The 24,783-nt window shown below is 42.1% G+C and overlaps 1 protein-coding gene across 1 annotated transcript in view; it reads left to right on the top strand.

Moving 5' to 3' along the window:
* Lrmda (leucine rich melanocyte differentiation associated) overlaps positions 1–22,350 on the top strand; it is a 1,111,100-nt gene extending 1,088,750 nt beyond the window's left edge. The window contains exon 7 of the mRNA XM_042690338.1: positions 20,411–22,350. Within this exon, the coding sequence (XP_042546272.1) occupies positions 20,411–20,490 (80 nt within the window). The 3' untranslated portion in view covers positions 20,491–22,350. The remainder of the gene's footprint in view (positions 1–20,410) is intronic.
* Positions 22,351–24,783: the final 2,433 nt, after the last annotated feature.

Below are 24,783 nucleotides of genomic sequence, written 5' to 3'. Positions count from 1 at the left end.
CACACACTGCAGAGCGGACTTGCCTAAGATGATTGCTTCATGGTGATTCTCAGATTTTTTTATTTATATCCCTAGTTGTAATAATAAATGTACACTTTCCCCAAAGAAGATGTGGCCTCTTTAATGGATTTTAATACTCCATTCACAAGCAAAGCAACATCTGCAGAATGGGGGCAGTGATGAAGGAGACTAGAAGTGAGGAGAGAGAGTAAGAAACATGAGCACCTGTGAGAGTCACTGTTCGTTCCAGTAGACTCTCCCATAGTCAATTGACCAACTTAGTGTGCTATCACCAGCCTCAGCTGAGTTCCTGGCCTAGATATTCTTTGACTAGATATAAGAAGCATTGTCTTTTTTAAAATATTAGTAAGTTTTTTTATTGTGACAATACTGTACAGAAAGGTTACAATTACATGAGCAAGGTAATGAGTACATTTCTTATCAAGCTTGTTGCCTCCTCCTTTGTTTTTGTCTTTTTGTAACTCTTCAGTCCCTCTCCCTCATTTAGCTTAACTGAGTCTATGTTTTTGTCAAATAAGGTTTATGTTTGTCTTTCTTGCGGTGGAGCTGGATTTGTGGGTTTGCCTCTGATATACCCTTGTTGGCATCCAAGAGCATCTGTTGTCATCCACCAGCTTGCAGATTCATTGCTTTAATTAATTAACAGAGGCTCTTTAGAAGTCATGGCCCTGTTTTATTCAGTTAAAGGCACCTACTGGCTTCTCTTTTAGATGCTACTCAATTGCTTTGCTTATTACTCTCTGATCCTAAAATATAGTTAGAGTGGCTCAGCAGCATTTGAGAATAGCTCTAATATGGTTGTGTCACCGGGGTTGGGCTCCAGGAAGGTGTCATAATTACATCCATTTAAGGACTGAAATGTTTGGGGCTACAAAATGTGATAGATTCTACACATGTAGTTCTAGCTATATGATGCATATGGGGCCAGGAACAGAACATAGTATTTCTTTTTTCTGGCCAGACACCAACCAGAGGACTCAGTAAGAGTTAGTAGAAACAAGGAACCCATGCAATGAGGAATTTGGAATAGGAGACACAACTATCTGTCTTGCTAGTGAAATCATGGGTCTTATTTGTTACAGAAACTTTATATATGCATTACTAGTGTAATAAAAGATGACTTCCAAGATAGCTCATTATCAAACAACTTTATGACAAATTATCTAGGTATATCCCCCAAATATGCTATCCTTTATCAATGATAATACATATTCTTCAGTAAGTTGGGTTTCTCATAGCAACCATGGTGGAGTAGAAAGGCAAAGATTATCATTTCCATCCTAGACATGAAAATTAAGGTTCACATGTGTCATATGATCTGCCCAAACTCACAGGCCTAGACTTATAAAGGAATAAGTACTGGCATCAAGATAGTCTGATTGCTTCTTAGTTCTAACCCCTTCTCTTATTTTACCACCTTTATTATTTTTAATATCTAAAATTATAACATTGTTAAATTGTGTCTACTTGCTCATTGCCTGTCGTTAACTATTCAACTTACTGTGTCCGTGAGTTCTGAGACCTGTCCACCACAATATCCCCATCTGTGAAGCTATAGCCTGACATAACAGGACCTCAGTAAATAGTTATATAATGTAAGAAGGCACGAGTCAAGACCTCAAAATACCTTCTGTAAGACAAAGACAAGCACTGTGCAGAGCAAATTAAATAGAAGATGTGACAGATCAAGTAGAGAAAAGGGAAAGTAACATTCTGATTCCGACATTGGAACATCAAAGAAGGCAAGATGATGAGTCCAAGGATCACGGCTACTCAAGAAGGAAGCTCTCTTATAACCCTAGCTACTCAGGAGGATGATATCTGAGGACTGAAGTTTGAAGCTAGCCCAGGCAGAAAAGTCGATGAGACTTTTATCTCCAATTAACCACCCTTAAACAAGATGTGATGAGGTGGTTCAAGTGGTAGAGCACCAGCCTTGAGCAGAAAAAGCCAACTGAGAGTGTGTGACTCTAAGATCAAACCCCAGTACTGGCACCAAAAAGTGAGGGTGGGGGAAAAGGAGAGAGATAAGTAAAGAGGGAGGAGTGTGGGTTATATTTCTGTCACCCAGCACAGTGGGCACAGCGTGGAGGGGATGGCAGGAGAGATCCTCAGTAGGACAGAAGCAGCTCTCTGGGAGCATTTTCCAAAGCTGCTAAGAAACTGAAGTTCTGAGAGATGGGCCAAGTTGTAACTGAGGCCATTAACAGACCAGAAGCTGAACCTCCATCTTCTAAGAGACCTTACCTCACTTCCCAAGTGGATGGGATCTCTTTGGGGCTCTATGGGATCCTTAGGGATCTAGCAGGGGCTGCCACTGCCCAGAAGTAGGCTAAGGGTGAAGGTACCCTCCTTTTGGAACATTTCCAAGAGGGGCCAGTAATGTCAGGGCGGAAGTGTACATCTGTGTCTTTCCTGACCTCCTTCAGTCACATCAGCGATATTTGTGGGGGTGCTCTGTTTAGCATCAGAGCATTGTTTAAATTTAAAATCAATAAAGGGAGGCAGCAAGAGGCACAACCTGATTAAGTGCAGCGTGTATGAAGAGGTTTATCTTCAGCCTCATTTCTGTTGAAATCCTGAGAAGTGTGGAGAAGAAGGAGCAAAGTGAAAACAGATTAAGATTTATGTCAAAGAGGAAAATGCAGTAAAGCAGCCACATCTTTGACAGGTCATCAAGAATTGGGGGACCCTGAGTGGGCAAAAAGATGTCACAGCACACACACAACATAGAGGACACACAAAGCACCCACCTGCACACACGCAGTTCACAGGATGCACACTGATTCCTCCTCTCAAGCTGCTCCTCAGTGTTGCTAGAAAGATGTAACTTTTCTGTCCAACATATGCTGTGCTTGTATTCGATGAAGAGAGCAGGAGAGGAGAAATCTCTTCATCCGAAAATTAAGTGGCTAAAAAAAAAATTTCCCAAGACATTGTCACATATTACTGGTTATTTTTAGTGGTTAAGAGAATTATTTGGAAACAAAGAAACCTTTCACAAAGCCTCTAAAGTACAAAAGATTTAATAACATTTACATCTGTGTATCCGCCATGTCTGTAATGCAAGTCATGAATAACACATAAACCAGAGCAAGGAAGAACAGAAGTGCTCACACATCATTTAAAATCCAGCCCACCCCATCATCAGTGGAAATCAAATCCTCAGCAGGAGTGGTTCCAGTTCATATGCACACAATATAGTCATTGGAAACGAAACATATTAATTATGTTCCTTAAGGTTAGAAGAGAAAGCGTAAGATTCTCTAAACCTGTCCAGTTTCTCTGCACCCAAAGTATATCCTGGACTATTCCTTTTTCCTTAGAAATTGCAGAATACCCCTTGTGTATGTTTGTCTTGTTATGCCATCCATCTAAATCAGCAGTTGGGAGACTCAACCTTGCTTCCATGCTGAGAAGAAAATAGAGGAAAGTTGGTTGGGGAAGCTGGATTTTTTTTTTTAACAAAAACTTGTTTAAAAAAACAAAAACCTTATTGTGGAGGAATGCTATTCAAAACAACAGTGATACCTGCATGGCTCCCAGTAGTACCTATATGTGGAAATCCATACTACTGTGAGACTAGATTTATATGTACCATTAGACTTAGAGGTAATATCCCCATATGTGACCAAGAAGGAAATTCTGGTTCACCATCCAAGGCCCAAATTCACAATTAAATGTTCTGGGGCCGCTTGTGTACACTCCCAGGGTTCTCTCAGACTTTCTGATACTGTTGAGGGATTCTCACGAAACCCCAGCAACCTCTGCTGCTGTGCTGCAGAAGAACAAGTTGGGAGAGAGCTGAGCTGGGTTGACTCTGGTGTGAGAGATTGCATTTTGTGTTTGTTAGGGTTGTTGGTTTTAGTTTTTGTTTCCAAAGTTAGGAGACTATTTGGATAATGTTCCTCTTAGACCAGCACCTTTTGAAATTCGCTGGCTTTTGTGCTGGTGTTGGCTTGTTTAACATTCGGTTAGGACTTCTCCGATCTGCTTGATGTCATACTATGGCACCCCGCTGCCTTGTCTTTTAGGAGGAACTCTATAAATGTGACACAAGGCCTTCGTCTTCTTCCTTTATGTATCTCATTTCAGTGTGAAATTTCGAACACTTTCCAATCTCCATTGCTTCGAAAGGTTAACAGTTCCCTCTCTCTCTCCTTTTTTTTTTTTTTTTTTTAAAAAAAAAAATGTACTATAAATGCTCAATTCCTAAGGATAGTATTTCAGGACAAGTTGAGTGTAATTGCTAAGTTATAGTTATTCTTGTTTTAAGTGAGTAATCTTTGTGTGGCTCCTGATGTGTCTATATGCGTGTGTTTGTGTGTGGATCTGGGCTGGCGTGAGTGAGTGAGCGAGCCAGCGAGCGAGGCGGCCTCTGTGGGGAGGAAGTGGCAGATGTCCCCTAGGAGAAGCTCTCACATTTACACATTTGGCTCTTCAATGGGATGCTGCATCGGGAGTCTTTTAGGCCCTGCGGATTATGTGTAATAGATGGCCTGCATTTACAGAGATGTGTGCTATACAGATGTAAATGTTATTATAGCTTTTATATTTTATGTTCTTGTTGAAAGATCATTTTGTCTTTGAATAATATGACCGTTCAATTTTAGGGAGGGGGCTGAGGAGGGGAGGGGGTTATCTTTGAAAGAGAATATGAAATGGATATTGCATATCCTATATTTCTTAAAAGTAATTTGGAATTTTTAGGGTCTGGGATTGGGGCTGACTGATACACTGCTGCGATGAGATATAACCCCGGAAAATAACAGCACTGCACATGCCTGCATCTGTCTAACCTCATAATTCACTTTCACATTGGCTTATGGATGTCTGCGTTCAGTGAGTCTATCTTCCCTTTAGGTATTATTTCAGCCCTTTGAGATAATAAGGAAAGTTTAATTGCGTTGTTAATTGATTTTTTGCACAACATTATTACCTTGATTGATTGCAGAGTTGATGAAAATGTTAGACACAGGCAGCGTGGAGTATCAGCCGGGCAAGGAGTGGGAGCCTTGTGGAGAATAGATAACCTTGATGTTAAGAGCTATATCCTTCAGATATGTCTTCCCTTGACATATTGATGGCCCTTGAAAAGGGAAAAGCTGATTGTATGCAGAATGCAATCATTAAACCCACTTCAACTCACTGTTGATTAATTTGTTTTTTTTTTCCTGAAGGATCTAGTTATAGGGAAAGGCCTTACTTGTACCAACTGCAGCCATTTTCTAGACCCCGAAACTGTGCTTAACCCTCTCGGTGGAGAGGAAGAGTCAGGCTGGCCTGGCTGATAGCGTGGACTGCTATGTGTCCTGCTCACGAGGTGTCTCACCCCCATGAACACTCTACTGCAATTTCCCCCAAGTGTCAAGTCTTTAAAATCCCAGTGCCAAAGATTCCCTTGTTAGAACCTGGGATAGATGAAAAGTAGCTTTGGGATGCCCAGGAAAGTTTATTCTCCAGACACTACAGATTCCAGTAGTGTCTAGAGATACCGCGTCAGGAGCTTTTATTGAACTGTGCATCAGCACACTTTTGTGATTGAAGAATTTAATTGTCATTGATGTATGCTAGTCAGATTTCTGTCACCATGGCAAAATACCTGAGATATAATCCGCTTAAAAAAAGGAGCAAAGGTTTGTTTTGGTTCATAGTTTTGGAAGTTTTAGTGGTCAGCTTGCCTTGAGGCTTTTCTGGAGGCCAGGTGGAAGTTCATGTGATAGGGAAAAGCATTCACCTCCTGGCTGGCGTATAAAAGAGAGGAGGCCCGGGTTTCAAAAATCCTTTCCAGTCATGCCCCTCCCCACTCTATGTTCTAGCCTGTTCTCTTTTTGTCACGGGAGGGAGGAAGCTTTATTTTGGCTCAGGTTCCAAGGGTTCAGTCCATCATGGTGGGAGAGCTTGGCAGAAGCAGGGAGGGAATGCCTGTGAGCTCGCAGGATCTTTCTTTTCTTCCCTTTTATTCCATTCGGGACCCCAGTCTATAGGACAATGCTATCTACATTTAGGGCAGATCTTCACTGACATACCCCATGGGTGTACAGGTTAGTAAACCTAAGCCCGTTCTCAGTCCAGTCAAGTTGACAATCAAGATTCATGAGCACAACTTCTTTCTGCTAGCCTCCACCTGCTACCTAGGGCTACAAGCTGGGGACCAACCCTTTAACTCAGGTCATGGGGGAACATTCATGATCCAAATGATGTCACAAGGGGTAAGGAGAAGGGGATCTCTGGTGGCGGCAACTTAAAATGTTTTCAATTTTCCTCACCCTGGCTCTGAATGATTCTTTCCAGGCTTCTTAAAAGCTGTCATCATTACTAAAATGCCCAGGACCATCTTCCCTGTACCAAAAGATCCATCTTTGTAGGAATGGAAGCTGATATACCTGTACTAATTCTAGTACACTGTCTTCCACTGTCTAGGTAGAAAGAGTGGCTTCCTCTTTCCTTGCCATTTTGGGTGCTTAATTCTCAGCATTTTGACTTCTTTTGCTTTTTTCTTCCCTTATCTATTTAAAGCAGTTTTTAATACCATAGCATTGTTAGAGATTTACCAAAAGTGACAACATCTTCTTAGACTCTTGAGCTTCCCCTAGGAGGGGTCACATGGGTTTCAGGGCAGATGACAATTTACCAGTCCTCCAGCATCCCAGAACACTGCGTACAGCATTCACTCTATAATCTAAAGCAGTTGCTTCTGTCTTGCCCATCCCTTCCACTATGAGTCTTTCGTCTCCTGAATCAACTACTTGGTGCTCAGGGAGTGTAATATCCACAGCCTTGGCCCTCAATTACCTTAATGGCTTATAATGAGATTTTGGCCAAATCGCAGGTAGCAGGTTATTACTTCCTGCTCAGCGTGGGCAATGTCTATGCTGTTAATTTGTGTTGCTGAGTGTGGCTTGGAGCCGGGCATCAAACTGTCAGACCCAGATGTATTCTATTAGGTGGGAGGCTCAAACTGGCCCATGGGCAATTTCTTTTTTCAATATAGAGGCATGTTAATTCACCACAGGGTGAATCCTGAGAAATCCAAGCTGGCCAAATAAAAGGGGTAATACCCAAGTCCTCTAAGTAACATATTCCAGGGACAGATAACACCTGGTACCACCCACCGTCAGCAACGTCTGTCTGACTGAGGCCATTCTATTAGTAGGCAAAAAGTATATCCCTCTTAATATCACTGGAGAGTCTCTGCTGCCTTCATTAACTTTTAATGAGCCTAACCCTAATAAAGGCCCTTAAGCACTTCTACTACTTACTATGTCTTTATTCTGGGCAAAAAAGTATAGAAATTCAGGTTTTTATAAACTTCCTTGGGCTATTCTTTACCTAGAATTTCTTCCATTAACATATTCATATGTGTGTATAACCACACATGTGCATACACACACACGCACACATACACACACACACACACACACACACACACACACACACACACACACAAGAAAAAGCAGCTTAAAGGATAGGTAGTTGAAAGCCAGGAAATAATAAACATATTTTTGGCATATGGTAGTAGAATTTACTATTGCCCAAGAATTATGTTGTGCGTTCTGAAATGTAGACTTTTGAATACTTCCTTTGTAATACAAACTTCTTTCAATTAAATCACGTATCAGCAGATTTGTTTTGGAGATGCAATTTAAAGGGTCCTGGAATTAGGAAAGATTCTGGCAATATCAGCACAGGAAAAAATTTATTTGGATTGTAAGGAAGGACAGGTGGAGGTTGGACCAAAGTGTCCAAAAGGGAGCCCTTCTCCCCAGTCCTTACTGGGTTTGCATTACGACAAACCCACTGTGACTGGGCTTGCTTAATTTTATTTGAAAAGGCCCTCCCTCTCCTCATTAAAAAATTTTAAAAAGCAACTTGTCTTTATTTTCAGTAAGTCTCCTAAGAGATTTCAGGCCGAGGAACCAGACAGAATGGTGGGTGTTTCCCCTCTTTTGGTGTGAGCTTTCTAATAGGAACAGATCTGAAACCCCAAAGCAAATTTCTGCTTGAGAGCAGAGCCAGAATTCCCCTTCCGTGTCTGCAGGAGGACCCTCAACTGCTCAGCTTTGTTCCTGTGAGACACTCTCAGCTTTGAGGGACTCTGAAGACTTTCTGGGATAAGTGTCTCCTCACCCTCTCTCTTCATAAATCATGGTTTGCTGGTTCAGGTCTACCCCTAAAATTTGCTTTCCTCCTGTTAATGTCACCTCCTGCACATCACTTAAATTTCAGCTTTCTTTTTTTGCTTTTGTTTTAAAGAACTGAGTATTATTTTTTTTTTGTTTTTGTTTTGTTGTGTTAGAGCTGAAAACTCTGGGACTTGTACAGGCCACACCAGGCAAGAACTCTACCACTGAGCAGTATTGTCAGACCTCAATCAGTACTCCCTTTTTAGGTACATTTTGTTTTTGACTCCTCTGGGGAAGAAAATAAAACATTTACCAAAGCTCAATACAATAGGACCCTCAATTGACCAGCATTAGTTTAAAATCTCTGAATTTGAACAGTTTTTATTTTACAAGAATAAAAAGTAGATTGTGTGTGATGGCTCATGCCTGTAGTTTCAAGCTACTTATGAGGCAGAGATCAGAAGGATTGCTGGCAGACGAAAAGTTAGCAACCTCAGGTCCATCAGCAAACCAGGCATTATGGTACCCACCGATGGTTCTAGCTACTAACAGGCATAACTTTGAGCCTATGGCAGGCTCTGGGTAAGAACAAATGACCCTATTTGAAAAAGCAAACCTAAAATAAATAAGTAGAACTTCAGGCATGCCTAGCAAGTGTGTGTTCAAACCCCAGTACTGCATACAAAAACAACAACAAAACTAATGTCAAGGAATTTTCCATTGACAAAGTTTGGAAAAAGGATGCTTTTAGTGTTTCTGAAAGCCCTAACTCAGACCACTAAATCAGAACCTGGAGATGGGACATGCCCATTTGTGTTTCTACAAGTCTTTCTGGTGATTTGGGTACATGGGCAAGTCAGAAACCTCTGTCCAGATGAGTCTAAGCAATTCATTAACTTGTCCATGAGTGTGTGATAAATACTACAGAAGGAGAATCCAGCCCAACAAAACCTAATAACGGATTGAGTACCTACTAAGTCCCAGGCTTCACAGTGCATGTGTGGGGAGCTGCTGATGGTAATCCTGTAGTCCACAGAAACAGAAGCTTCTAAGTCCATAAGAAATGCTTAATCCACAGTCTCAGGGTCCAGCCAAGCTTCTTGACTATATCCTCTTCACTTGAAAACACCACTCAGGTGTGGTTCTTATGAATCACCTAGAAATTAATTTTGATTTTTAGGTATTGTGGTATGGGTGAGAGAAAACTCAACAACTTTCTAGTTAACTGAGTGAGATAGTTAAGTAGGGTCTGGCCAGTCACCTGACTTGCACTGAGGGCAAATAAAGGAAGAGTCCCCAGCTCTGCTTTCCCCTGCCCAGGTCTTCTGCAACTTTGTTTGTTTACCTTCTTCCTGGGTCAAATCTAATCATTAATTTTCATCCTATTAAATTTTATTTCTAACAACCCTTTCCTGGAATGTCATTTTTTTCTTCTCTTTTAAAGCAATGACAGTTTTGAAATCTCTGGAAATAGCGTTTTCTCTAAAAAGGAAGTGGTCATTTGGTCTATGTGTCAGAGAATGGTAGGGACTCAGTAAAGATCAGAAGCACTTTAAATTATTATTAAGTACTCTGAGAGGGAAGACAGTGGTTGGGGTGGTTTCAGTCAAGGTGGGTGTGCCGATTCTCATTTTCATTGTATTGTTTTTGACAATCAGCTAGTGGCTATTCCATGCCCTTTGGTGGCATTTTCTTTTGAGGATTTCCATGGCCAAACCGATCTTTTGCCTAAGAAATGGGAGAAATCTATCTTTATTAGTTTGAATGCTTCTTCACATTTACACAAGTGATACGCAAAACTCTCCAAACCCTCAGCCTAGAAGATTAATTAGAACAATTGGTGGTAAAGAAAATCAGTCCCTGAAATTGAGGCAGAAGAAACCCAAAAGTATGGAAGGGACTCTGGTAGACATGTTCTCATAGAGCCTTTAGCCCGGATTGAGTAAACATGACATATTGATCATTATATATAGAACCTATAATTGGTGACCAGAAGCACAGTGTGGCTTTAATGGTTCTTCCTGAATAGTTGCCATCAGCATTTATTTTAAAGAAAGCCTCTAGTCTTTCCTAAATTCATGCTGCCCTCTAGTGGCTCCTCTTCTCACTTCAGAAGTTACAGGAGAAAAGATAAAGGCAGAAATAAAGGGAAAGTGGAGGGATGGGGGGTTCATTTCTTTTCTCTCTCTCTCATTCCTGTCTGAAACACTCTCTGAGAAAGTAATGTGCAGCCCTCCCTCTTGACCACTGTCTGCTTTGAGTGACAGACTGGGTTATAGCACATCCATCAGTGGACTGCACTTCATGAATCTTAGCTGATTTGCATCCCATCTCTGCACGCACTTTGGAATATAGCCCATCACAAATCCATTATGGCCCCTTAAACTACAGACATGGGGAAGAGGAAAATATGTTCACTCCACCTGGCTCTCATTTCCCTCTGCATAAAAGTAGGTAAGAATGAACCTACGTCTCATTTGTGATCTTTGAACTTATTAAAGAGAGCTCTGTTATCTGTGAACAGGATTAAAAAAAAAAACTACATTTGAAAAATAAGTTATAAAAACAAAGCTTCCATTCCTATGATCCAGAGATATTTCTAGACTGGAAAGGAAGTCATGTGGGTATCTAGTCTTAAAGAAACCAATTGAAACTACCTTTTCTAACTCTGTATATATATGAAGGACTTTACATAAAATGATAAATCTTTCCATTTTGTCCCACTTCAAGAATTCTCTGAAATGGTGAAAGAAGGAAAATTAACATTGTGTGTATTAGCGTAAAATAACCTTATAGCTGAATGTAAGTAAACTACGGTTTAGAATATCAAGATTACACACTACTTCTGGCCTCATTTTTAATTCGAACCAAAACCTAACCTGAGAATAAAGAAAAATGCACTTGAATAATTAACATTTATGAATTTTGATGGGAGGAGAATGAGAAGGCAGTACTTACTATGAAATTTATTATCTGTAATCTCTAGTGTTTTCCTGTTTGATTAGAATGCATCTGGAGGTAACAGCCATTCACACTGGTGATGTTCCAAACAAGGATGCAGTAAGCAGCTGTCTAACTTCCACTGCCCCCAGGACTCATTTTTTAAAAGAGGACTCAGAGCCTCATACCTGCTAGGCAGGTAACCTGCCACTCGAGTCACATTTCCAGTTCTGTTTTGCTTTGGTTACTTTGGAAATCAAGTCTTACTTTCTGCCTGGGAAACAGCATTTTCTGTTGAGATGTGATCTCAAAACAAACAAACAAATAGAAGAAACATTTCACCCCTCAAGCTAGCCTCAAAGCACAATCCTTCTAATCCCAGCCTCCTGAGTAGGTAGGATGACAGAATTTACAAAATAATAATAATAATAAGTAAAAAAAAATTGACATTTGTACAAAAGCATGTTGACTATTTCCTCTCTAGGATTCATATAATGGAACTATCATCTGTCAGGTAGGTTTTAGTCTGTAGGCCAAATGCTTCTTGATGTGGACAGGACTTTGCATGGCCCTGTCAGGTCTGGCTAGTACTACAGCACCTGCTACTTGGACATAAGGTCCAGGGACTCAGAGACAGTGGAGCAGGGAACTAAGCTACCCAGTGGTGCAAGAATTTCTTGAATTGGGACTTGCATTACCATTTTCTACTAGAAGATTATGTGAGACAATTCTTGCCTTGAGTTTGTTCTTTCTCTCCTTCCTTTCCCACCCGCTTTGCTTTTGGTACAATGACAACCCTTATTTCAGCTGTGCTGGGAGCCCAGAGTGTATTGTCCACAGGTTTGAGTTTATCACATGTCAACTTGTCTAGCCACGCTCATCACCGTTTATCCAGCCTCCATGATCCAGGAGGCCTGTGTCCTCACTCTGGCTGCCCATCGCCAAGATAGGTCTCTGATTTTCCCTCCTTGCAAACACAGGGTGACACCTGACAAGACCCAGCATCTGTCTGAGCAGGCTAATAATCTCTCCTCAGGAGTTACTGCAAGGCTCTGAGCGTTGGAAAAAGGATCCATTTGGGGGCTTTCTTTTTTGATAGGGATACATTCTAGCCTTGAATAGGAGGCAAACTGGGATTTTAGGATTTGAGGTGGGGGGGGGGGGGAGGTTGTATGGTACTTATACAGGATGTCATCATGACATCCCTCCATTTCGAATCCTATCATGGACCCAAAGCAGTCACTTTGGGGTGTATTCTCTTTATGCTAAGAAGTGAATAAACATTATAAATTCATGATAAACATTGCGGGTAGAAATAATCAGCCCGAAGGAATAGTGACAGAAACTGAACTTGAACATAATACAATTTATTAGGGAGCAAAAACATGGACCCAAGATGTGTATCTTAAGTATACTAAAAATGCTCACAAATTCATGAGGAGGATTAGTGTGGGTAAAAATAACAAAATAAAACTGAAACGAAGTAAAGTGCCACACAATAAAATGTGCTGACTAAATTTTAACGAGACGGCTCAAGACTTCCTATGACAACGATTCAATGTGCCACAACTTTACCTCAGAAAATGCACTTTCAAAATCTGGATGAGTGCTGGGGCCATGGGCCAAGTGCTTGTCCAGCAAGCCTAAAGTCCTGAGTTCAAACCCTAGTACTGCCAGCCCTCATAAAAAGATAAAATTAAGACGAAAACTGTATAGATGGGAGTTTGCCATGAATAAAGTAAAATTTGCAGCCTTTAGTTCATTTCATCCCAGGGATGAACTAACTAGGGGAGACTCAAATATCAAATATCAGCTCAATCAGAGTGTGGGGTTCAGTTTAGCAGGGTAGAAATTCCCTCTTGTTCTCATGGTGCTGTTTTGTGTAATAATGGAGATGCAGAAGCATGGCTAGAGATGATTGCCTACTGTAGCAAGACCTGTGTGGCACCCCTTGCCAACCCAAGATACAGTTGACAAACCGAGACAGTTGCTCTGCTAGTGTAGAAAGGAAGGATCCTCTTTTCCAGACCTTCACTACTGTCCCCTGGGTCAGGTGAATAGCCCCTGGTCCCCTCCGCCTGAGGCCTCCCAGCTAGGCCCACAGAGAGAAGAAAGACTTTGTCTCTCTTGCTCAAAAACTGTTCCCAAGCAACACCTTTAAGATTTTTTTAAGTCTTTTTTCCCAATTTGTCCTTAGTATGTAAGGAGCTTACATTGAAGGAGGGCCTTATGCCAAGAGCCTGTAATTCTGCAGCTCTGCTAAATCTCGCTCAGTACCCAGGGCCGGCAGGGCTGATAACACTGCACAGAGCTGACTTCAGGGTGCTGCTCTAGCCCTTCCTCAAGACCAGAAAATGTGGTGTGTTTATTCAGGCGTGTGCTTTCTGGGGGAAATGTCCCTTTCCAGGTGATGTTTGTGGCTCTTAAGGCCAGATGATAACATTCATTGAGCTTTCTCCAGCCCAGCATTGGAATTGCTTTGTTTGGGGAAGGAGAGATAAACAAGGGTTCAGCATAAAAACACCAGCAGAATCCATGATGGGGACATGGCCCTCTAAAACTCTGCCCCATGCTTCGTAAGACACATATGACCTGTATACATCTTTAAGATGTTGTTCCAAAGGCAAAGTTATGCCAGAGGATTAAAGTATTAACGTTCAATAATGGAAATCCCTAAAATCCTGTGTAAATATTATGCATCTATTCATTTGTTGGTATAAATCTATTACACAGATACTTATTGGGTACCTCCTTTGTTTTGGTCCCTAACAGAAATGGAAAGAGAAGGAATATTCTAAGGGATTTTATGTTTATGGATTTTCATAGTATGCCAGAGACCTTGTTCTAGAACCTTCCATCACAGACCAGAAAGGACCCTACTAATGCCTTCTCAATCACTGGGGTTTGGTTCCTTCCTTTCCTCTTACAGATTAGCAAGCTCTCAGTCCCCAGCCAGCATGTGATATTGATAAGCTCTTGTCAATACCTGGCTATACTTAAACATTCATGATGATAGTATTTAAAATGAAGACCAAACCAAATGAGAATCAGATTGATAATTTCTCTTTGTTGCAAATACGAATTGATTGGTTCCACCTGCACTCACTTATCAAATACATCTTCATATTTGTATTGGCAGAGTGCTGGCTCTAACTGGCTTTCATTTTGTTGCAAGAGACTAGAGTTCATGTCAAAGTGAACAAAATGTGGGACAGTTAGTGGGCATTATGTCCCCCTGTAACTATGAGACAAGTGGCTGACAAGTTAGTGGAAATCCTTTCTCTGGAGATTTCTAGCTCTTACAGAGCTTCCTTTTGGATCCATGCTAAACAGTGGTTTCAAGACCTGACTTAGTCCAGAGCAAATTGTGATCCATTTACCACTGGGCCCAGCATCTTTATCTTCAAAGCATTTACTAAATTGCTCCTGCATGTAATTCTATGCAGGAGACTGAGATCTGAAGAAAAGGGCTAGCAATGAAGCTGTGGCTCAAGCGGTAGAGCACTAGCCTTGACACCAAAGCTTAGGGACAGTGTCAAGGCCCTGCCTCTCCCCATTCCAACAGGCACACACAAAAAAACTGGCCAGGCACTGGTGGCTCATGACTGTAATCCTAGCTACTCAGGAGGTTGAGACCCGAGGACAGTGGTTTGAAGCCAATCTGAGCAGGAATCTTATCTCCAATTACCAACCAAAGAGCCAGAAGTAGCCCTGTGGCTCAAGTGGTAGAGCACAAGCCTTGAGCACAAAAGCTAAGGGACAACACCCAAGCCTGTAGTTCAAGCTTCAGTAATGACATAAAAATAAATAAAATTACTAAATCACCCATTTCATACTTAAAGTGGAAACTATTAAAGACAAACAGTCCAGCATGGATCAAAGGATGGGTATCTGGTTACATCAAGGCTGGATTTTAAAACAGCTTACCCATCCCCTATTAAATAGACAATAGCCACACAGAGGGGTGGGTGACATGAGGACATCATGGAGGCCAGGCTGCACTCATACAGGGTCCACAAAAATTCCCTTGCTGTGGCCACTGAGAGCGTCCTCCTACTCCTAGCTACATCCTGGAACCGCCCTCCCTCCAGCCAGCCCGCCAACACTACCTTGCATCCAAGAGAAGAGGCTGAGATTCTCACCCGTTAGGCAGCCCCAAGGCCATAACTTACCATGCGTAATTAGAACATCCATTCCAGAGGGGGGAACATTGAAAAGATAAAGGGCCTCTTTAAAACAGATTCTTCCCAATACATTTTTTTCATAATTATAGCTTTAAGAGCTTATGGTGATGGGAAAGCTGGCTACTTAAGAAAAATTAGGAGTCTCATTTGGCAGGAGAAGATTCCCCAGGGGACGGCACGCTGTCATTTTTCAGGGCCCCAGCAAAGAAAGCTCCACACAAGACATCAGCACGTCTGCCTGATACATGGTAAGCCCGCTTCACTTATTATGGCCAAAGCCAGATATTTTAATTAAAAACACTACATCTGCCATTAAATGGATTGTTCCCCCTCCAGTTGTGAGGAGATACAAACAAGTGAATGCAAGGCAGATGTGCGCACAAAAACATGGCCTACTGAGTCACAACCAGTGGTTCCCGAGATCCCCTCCCTGGGCAAACACTCCTCGCAAACAAACCCCATTCCCTCTGTGATTTTCACAGGTCTGGCAGTTGTCATGGAGGAGGAAGACAGCAGGGAAAGCAGCCCATAATACCACCTCCCTTAATTTATGGACAGAGCCTATTTTTTCACAGATAACCCTCATGATAAATAAAAAAGTCTACAGCCATCCACAGGACTCTGCTGCCTGGCTTGTTTGCCTTTTGCCCCTTGTTTATTTTCTTACTTACTTTTGAGCGCAAAAGTAACATCCTGGGAGTAATCGTATTGCCAATGAGAGCACACATAGGTAGGAACCTCAGGAGAGGCGCAGTTGGCTTCATTTAAGCCGTAGATGGCTCCAGTGCAAAAGAATTTCAGCCAATTTCCAGTGTCACTAGCCAAAGTACCTTTCTTCCCAGGCTAGTGCTAGCAGCTGGGTTTCATTTTTGCCTACCAGGCGATCCTTACCACTGCGAGCCTCCCCTTTATGGATTTTATTCAAGGTGACAGCTCTTCACACAGTGGCCCTCACCTCAGGTCACCAGGCTATCATTGGAGGACGAGGGAGTGCCTTCCTGTGGAGTCCAAACTTAAATGGATTGAGGTTATCCTAAGGCCCTGACCCCACTATTCTTACAGAGGAAGGGGTGTTGAGAACTTCTCAGCTGCAGTGAGTTGTAGAGAGGAAGGCGGAGAGATAGAAAGTTGTGGTTCTACAGGAACAGGAGGAGAAGACCTGCCTGATGGGGAGTGGTGTCAGCTTGAGTTAGAGAGGAAGGCAGTGTTACAGTGTCCTTGGCATAATATGGCACTGGTATCTCTTGTCAGTATCTCTGTTTTCTGTCACTGCACACAATCCTGGGCCTGTCTCTAGTCCTGACAGTGTCTTTTCAGATCGGGTTATTGCCAGCCCAGAGACCAACTCAGCTCCCCAGCACACAGCCCCTTTGTTTGAAGTCTGCCCTTCTGTCATTAATGCACTTGATGTCTATTTAAATCTGACAGTGAGTGCGGTATCTCTTTTCCCGTCAAGAGATCATTGACAATATTAATACCTCATGTCCTTGCCTCATTTTCCAAGCACTGACACCCAGCCACAGTCTCTTGCATCCATCAAACAGCCCTCTCTCACCAGGATGTCTATAAACATTCTTGCTTCTGAGCCCAAAGAAACAGGGCAGGACATAAAAAGGACTTTTATCAATGCCAACCAGAAAGAAGGTCTGGGAATGTGGCTCAGAGCACATCCCAGCTCACATTCCAGGAGTTCTGTTCCCATCTGGTTATATCTAGGGAAAAATCCAGAGTGGAAGTTCACCATGGAGAGAGGGGAGAGAAAAGAAATTGCATGTGTGGATGCATGGAGAGTTTCCTGGAGAAGAGTGTGGCCATGATGGGGGAGGGGCTACTGTGCACATGCGCGCACGCACACACACACCTGCCTGTTATACTTTTGCTCAAGAGAAAGACTATTTACAATATCCATAACTCTTCATAAAAATCACAATGCTAACGATGCATTGTACTCATAAGTTGATATGTTGAATCGAAACTTCTTTGTAAAACTACTTAAAGACAATAATATTTAATTCATTTTAGCCTGTTGCCTTAAAATGAAATCAGTGCTCTCTGGCCCCATCTTTCTAGACTATTGAGCATTTCTTTAGGTCAGTTAAATGTAAGGCAGCCCCCCCCTGCAAATGTTCCCACTCCCCGTGAGGTATTCCTACCCAGGCCCATGGAGATTGCCATAGCCTGACCAGCTCAGACCTCTAGAATCCTGGCATATTAGCACAATACTAAACAACACATAATGTAGCACAATAAAGGGACCAGCTCAAGTGCCAAGAGCTAAGAGAATAACTTAAGCTTTGAGAACGTCTCAGTGAGGTTTCATCCAAGCTCAGTATTTCCAGGCAGCAGACCAACATTAAAAACCAGAAACGGGATAAGAAGCCAAGGGTAAAGCAAGAACAATTGGGAAGAATGATCCATGGGAAAGTTGTTTGTGGGAACACGGCAGGAAGTACCGAGAACCCACCATGCCACCATGTCACCCCATCCCTCTTCCAGCCCTAAAATATCCTGAGACATCCCCCCCGCAACATCCAAATTTGTCCCAAGCTAGGGAACATCTGTCCTGTACTTAAAAGGTTTAATGAGTCACTTGAATCTTTCAAGAACAAAGCTGAGAGCTCTGTAATAGAGAAGCATCTCTTTTATAGTCACAAAAATATTTACTACTCACAAAGTCAGAGGGGAAGGCCCTGGCTAATTTCAAGTCTAATTTGTCTACGATTAATGAAGAATTGTGTTATGGTGCTTGTTGACTTTACACTACCCCCCACCTCCACCTCACCCCCTCAAAAAAACATGCATATATGCAACTGTTTTCATAGGCAGGTTTGTGGCTCATGAATTTCTCTGTTCTGGGCATCTCCTTTGGGTTTTTTCCCCCCTTGTTGTGAACATTTCAGAGGTCTCATTAGTGCTGAGACAACTGTGCGTGACAGTATTTTGTTAGATCTTCTAAATGGAGGTAGCTTTTTTTCTTCGAAAAAGAAAAGGTGACAAAAGCAAAATGAAGTTATACATATTTTCTTAGAAAATTTTGATTTTCTTTTCCTTAATAATCTCACAAGATTTCACCAGAACCATGGCAGGTTGAGTATTTAGAATTTAAAAAAAAAATGAGTTGATTTAAAAGTTTGACCCTAATCTAGGAAGTGCTTACACCATTAAGAATCACAAAAGTGACAAGCAGCACATGTTTACTTGCATATGTGGAAGCTAGATCTAAAATGCAAGGCATATACAGGGCTCTGAGCATTTACTTACAAACAGTAAAGGATGGTATAATGGTATACTCTGGGGGTGTGTGTATGTGGAATCCAAAGGCATGATTCCAGAACAGCTAAAGTACTGTTTATCAAAATGAATACCAAGAAGTAGAAACGTTTTTTGGGGAGTGGTACAGGAATGGAGGAAGGGTGAACGCATGCAGTCATTATATTTAACATACATTGTGTGAACAAAGAAACCACAGTAGGAACAGGATGGGGGGCAGAAGGGTGGCATTCACCGAGAGGCCTTGTAACTCATAACCTGATTTATGGAATTGTCACCCCTTTACACAACTACTTAATAATAAACATGCAAAAAAAGCATAAAAACTCTTTTTAAATGAGAGGAAAGTTAAGCGAAATGAACCCCAAGATAAGGACACAAGTGGTTTTTTCTTTCTTGCTATTGTTTCTAATGTATTTCTAATGGACCGTGTGATTTTTTGTTTCTTTGTATGTTCCTCCCCCCACGGTATAATCCCTGTTTTCACTGTATTTGATGTTGGTGCCTTGCATCTTGTTTATACACTTTTCTTGCTTAAATAGGGATACAGATTGACCAATTGTAACAATGAGATGCACAAGACAGTATGTTGAAAAACGAACTTTACAATTTAGGCCGGGGTGGGGATGGGGTGGGGGTGGGGGTGGGGGTGGGGGAGGGAGGGCCATCTGGGTGGAGGGTGAGGAGTGTAGTTGTGGAGGTGGGAGGGAAGGGATGATGGGGGAAAACAAAAGAGGAGGTAACAATGCTTGATAGGAAATGTACTACTCATTACCTTGCTCATATAATTGTAACCCCTCTGTACAGTATTTTTACAATAAAAAATGTATAAAAATAAATAAATGAGAGGAAAGCTTTCTGCAGACAAATGACATAAAGCCAAACTGAAGATACAAGTCCAATGTATCAAAACAGGACAAGTGCTCTCCAGAAGCTCTGTAAGAAGAGAGTTTCTGGTGTCAGAAGCTCTTGTTTCATTCATATGTGCTTGATACCCTCCAGGCTCTGCAAGATTCTCTCTAGGAGTTAAGAAGGTCCACTCACAACTTCAACAAAACACTCACACTCTGGGAAGATGATTCTACATCTTTCATTTGGGACGGAGACATCTTTGATTTTCTGTTCTTAGAAACTCTGCCAATAATTCTGGAAAGTGAGGGTCATGCTGTAATCTTTTGCCAAATATCGGGGGAACTTCCCTAAAATGGGGGAACCATTCAGAGAGGATGTTATTGTTGGGAAGCCAGCACTGAGTGATGCAGGTCAAAGATGAGGACAAGAAGGTAGAGTTAGGGGCTGGGAAGGTGGCTCAGTGGTAGAGCGCTTGCCTTGCATGCTCGAGGCCCTGGGTTTGATTCCTCAGCACCACATAAGCAGAAAGAAAAAAGCCGGAAGTGGCGCTGTGGCTGAAGTGGTAGAGTGCTAGCCTTGAGCTGAAGAGCTGAGGGACAGCGCCCAGGCCCAGAGTTCAGGCCCCATGACCGGACCAAAAAAAAAAAGAAGGTAGAGTTAGGCTGGGCACTGGTGCTCATACCTGTAATCTTAGCTACTCAGAAGGTTGAGATCTGAGGATCTTGGTTCTTTACCACCTTAGGTGAAAAAGTCAATGTGACTCTTACCTCCAATTGACAAGCAAAAAGCCAGGCATGGAGGTGTGGCTCAAGAATCAAGTCCTAGTAACTGTACATACACACACACGCACATGCACACGCACACGCACACACACACACACACACACACACACACACACACACACACACACACAGATGTAGAGTCATTGTCTTTTGCCCCCACTGGATCTGTTTTACAGCACCTACATTTCAGGAATACACTGACTGAGCCACCTGTAACAATGTTTCTCTTTTCCAGGTGTCCTGGGCAAGTATCGCTATGTTTATTATGGGAAGAACTCAGAGGGCAACAGGTTTATCCGTGATGACCAGCTGTGAAGCGCAGTTCTGTAAGCCTCAGCCTATATCATGAAAATTAAGGGGAAAGCAAAAATAAAGGAAGAGCTAAAGAAAAACAACAGTCCACATTGCATCTCTGTGGGAAGGCTACAATTTCAGCTTTCCATATACCTTGTGCTGACTTTGCCAGGCCTGTCAAGATCATCCTGCTGCTTTAGACTGAGTGGTCACAGAGAGATTGACATGATTGCCCTTAAGCAGGGCTCATCCACTGGGGTGACAGACAGCGTCGTCTAAGCACCGGGGCTGACAGCATGAACACCATGATCGATTGCCTGGTCCCTCCACTGCTTACAGGAGAGCAGAGGTCACACCTGGGGCCTCACTGGGCATGCTCAGTGACTCCAGCCTTGTGAAGGGGCAAGCAGGGGGGGCTGCCTGCAGCTAGCCTGACTGAGCCAGGATTCCTCTGCTGTCCCTGTGCTGTGGGTTTATTTTTAGTGCGATGGCCAGAGTATAAAGGAAGGACACTTTCCCAAGGTCCCCTTCTGCACACACACCAGTCTCCTCCATCCTTCAGTATTTTGATGCTTTGTAGATTTACAGAGAAAAGAAGGGGTAACTTCCCAACTAGCTCATACATTTATGGCTGGCTTCGTGTTTTTACAATCCCCACTGTAGACTCACTTCACCTAAATCCCTCCCTGCAAAAGCCCAGGCATTATCCTCTTCGATCCACTTCCAAATCTACCTGCCCTGAACACGATGCGGGGCAAGCTGCCTCTCACAACTCAGGATTTGGTTTGCACCATGCAACCTTACTCAGTATTGAAGGCACACACCCTTGCCTGCTCTGCCTATAGCCACAGTTACACTTGGGGCTTGCTTATTTGGGTACAATTTTCAAGTAGTGAGGTGATGAAAGATAGAGTGTGAGGGCTCTGGAGGTTGAAGCACAAAATGAAGCCTGTAGAAAATACCCATCCAATCAAATCCAAATTTCCTATTTCTTCTCCGGACCTCTCAGAAATCAGATCCATAGCTTCCAAAACATTGGTACATCATTTTCTTGGGATTTTTAGCACAAACATCACCAAAAAAAAGACTACTACACCCTCGCACTAGTTGCGTGACTCTCACTTCATTTAACTTAACTGGTGCACAAAGCAAGTCTCTCTGCAAGATATTTGAAAGGCTATGTGCTTGCCTTTAACACAAAGCATTTATCTGTTTGTGTCATGAGTCCTGTATTTAGGCCAGGTGTTCATTGTTCTGGGTTGCCTAGAATTAGGACCGCAAAGCCTGAAGAAATTCCCTGCAAGAACAGTTAAGGGAATGACCAGAAACTGGTTGTTGTCAAAGTCTGTGAGCACTCTGCACACCTGAGCTACTTGGAGCCAGGTCACACAGCCTCTAGCCTACTCAGTCAGCACAACCCTGAATGACATCTATCAGGGCTGCCAGGAGTTCCATGCACAGGTCCTGCAACCTCTATTAATCAGCTCTTCAGAAACATTCACATTAAAATCCTCAAAACCACTAATAATCAGGGATTATCCAACAGTGTCCTTCATCTCTCCAACCCACTCACAACAAGAGTGGATACCTGTGCAGTATTTCACCTACAAAAATCAGCTCTAGGATAATGCTGGAAATTAGCTGTGTCAGGACCCACCCTGGCTCTTTGTTGGGAAGTTTCAATGCCTGTTTTGTCCGTGGCATCTAATAGGCAGCAGAGCTCAGCACAAGGGCAGCTAGACCAGGCCGATGTCATATCCAATCTAGCGGCCCATATATCCTTGTCTTTATAAAAGGCTTTAACCCTGCCTCAAACAATAAAAAAGCACTTGTGAACTGACCACAGGATTTTTCCATCTTTATTTTTCTTTCTTGTTTACTTTTCTTAATGTCAGATCCATTTGTATCGTGCGAAGGAATGTCTCTCTCAATGTGAGCTTTGAAAACAAAAAAAAATATGCATACATATTTGGAGCAAGTTATTGACTGCATTGTTTGCCTCTCTTTGGCTTGTTTATCTGCTTCCAGAATGGTATAATAACTTTAATGAAGATTAGCTTTAATTATAATTCACGTAAAGGCCATCACAGTGGTATATTCATCTTATTGATAAAATTAGAGTGAGTTTGGATTCTCTTAAGCAAAAATAATGATAATGAATTATTGCTGGGTTGTTTACAACTCCACTGTTTGTTAAGCAAGATCTGCCATAAAACAGACACTTTTGTCGGAATTGGCAGGGCAGGAAGCCAGGTCTCAGGTTTATCTTAAATCTGTAGGAATTTCACAAATCTAGGAAAATAGAAGGTAATACATTCAATTGGAGCTGAGGCATGTTTCCTACCTTTACCCTCCTTTTTTCCCCTTTCTCCTATCCCTCTGACCTTGTTCTTTTTTTTTTTTTTTTTTGCTTATGTGGTGCTGAGAAATCGAACCCAGGGGCTCAGGCATGCAAGGCAAGCGCTCTACCACTGAACCACCTTCCCAGCCCTTCTGACCTTGTTCTTTAGGGACCATAGTGCCTGACATCGCCATCTCCCCTCTCTCAGCAGAATGATCCCCACAATACGATACACGCACTCTCGAGTTCTCAGCAATGTCAGGGTGACGATCTCTCTTCTAAGTAACATAATTTTATAGAACAATTTGTTCCTTGGGGAATAATGTCTTAGAATGTGGAGAATCCTATTAAAAAGTACAACTATTGCAATCATTTGCTTTTACTTTTACCAGCTTTGCTCATAAACCCTCCATCTGTTTGTTGCTTTAAATAGAAGCACATTAGGAGAGATTATCACTCTATCAGACTGTGTGTCTCTGTGTTGTGTGTTTTCACGTATTCATGTACACTAAGGATAAAAGACAGCAAACTACAAATTCTAGATGAAAATAGAGAGAAAATAAGTGTGTGTGTGTGTGTGTGTGTGTGCGCGCGCGCGCGCGTGCACACACTTGCATGTGTTACCAGCAGAGTTTTTTTACACATTTTCAGGGGATAATGTCCTTCTTACTCTTTCTAAGAAATAACCTAGCCAGGTTATTTTTGTTAATATACAGATCTAAAACAATCCACAGGGTTCTTTTCATCAAAACATCAAGAGTTTTCAGAACTTGCCACTCACCAGAACAGGCTTAAGTCAGAGAGATTGTGTTACAGAGAGAACAAAGCAAGGCTCACTAAGACTCCTCTGTGCTGATGTCCATGGAGGCCAATCCAATGTGACCCTTAGTACCTGAGAATTCCACTTTCCTTTCCAAGAAGCCATCGCCAAAGAAGAGTGCTACCATGACTTGGTTTGAGTCTTTGATTTGTTCAAACACCATACTGTAACCTACTCTAAGTAAAAAAAAGGAAAATGAGCCTAGAGGAGCACAAAGCATGCTGTTCACCTGTTTGTGTACAAACCAAGCTATTGGCCCTTAGTACCATTCCCAGTGTTACCTCTAATGAATCAGCTGCCACTCTTTAGGCTTGGAGAACATTATGGCACAACCCTTTGTCTAAAAAATATTGTTCTTCTACACATTGACCTGAAATTTCCCAGCATTGGTAGTTCTCCCTGGCGAAGCTATAATCTAAATGTTAATTTAATGTTTTGTGATAGGATAGAAAAATATGTATAATGTATTCACAGATTCGCATGTGCCAATTCTTCCACATAGCACAGGGTACTGTACTAAGAAAGGGGGGGTTAAGTATAGAATGTGCATGGTGAAGAGTTGCTACAAGGATCATGTAATGGGATTGCGTCCTGGAAGAAGCAAAGTTGAAGTGTGGAGTTTTTAGTCGCTACACTGGGACTGAGAAGATAATAAGAAACGAAGAGAGGAGCCAATTTTCTGCCAATCACAATGGTTCTTATGATATTCAGGACTAAGTGATGTTTAGGAAGACTTTTCAGAACAGAACCTTTTTTATGTACAAATGAGTCCTGCCACACATGAACATGTCACGTTTCTCTGCCCAGGACAGTGGCGCAAGTGAGACAGATGAATGGCAAAGCATTATGGGAAAACATGACTTTATATATAATGGCTACACCTGGGCACAAATGGCTACAGCTCATGCCTAATCTTGCATAGAAACCAGCATCTTAAGGTAACTTCTCCAGCTGCTGGAGTGGCTAAGAGATAAAGAGAAGACTTAAAGTCAGGGCAGTAAAATCAAAGAGTAGGCTCATGTCCCTGAAAAGCCTTCATAAAAGTCATTAGGTTTAGAGATAGGTGGACACCTTAACAAGGCAATTCAAAAAACAAAGATATTTAAGGAAAAAAACAACATGACTTCTATATAGGGCTGAAGATGCTGAGGAT

Source organism: Dipodomys spectabilis, unplaced genomic scaffold (genome assembly GCF_019054845.1).
Source record: "Dipodomys spectabilis isolate Male_0828 unplaced genomic scaffold, ASM1905484v1 ptg000136l, whole genome shotgun sequence".
Classification (NCBI taxonomy): Eukaryota; Metazoa; Chordata; class Mammalia; order Rodentia; family Heteromyidae; genus Dipodomys; species Dipodomys spectabilis.
Note: the sequence above shows the minus strand (reverse complement) of the source record. Positions and strands in the feature narration are given on the sequence as shown.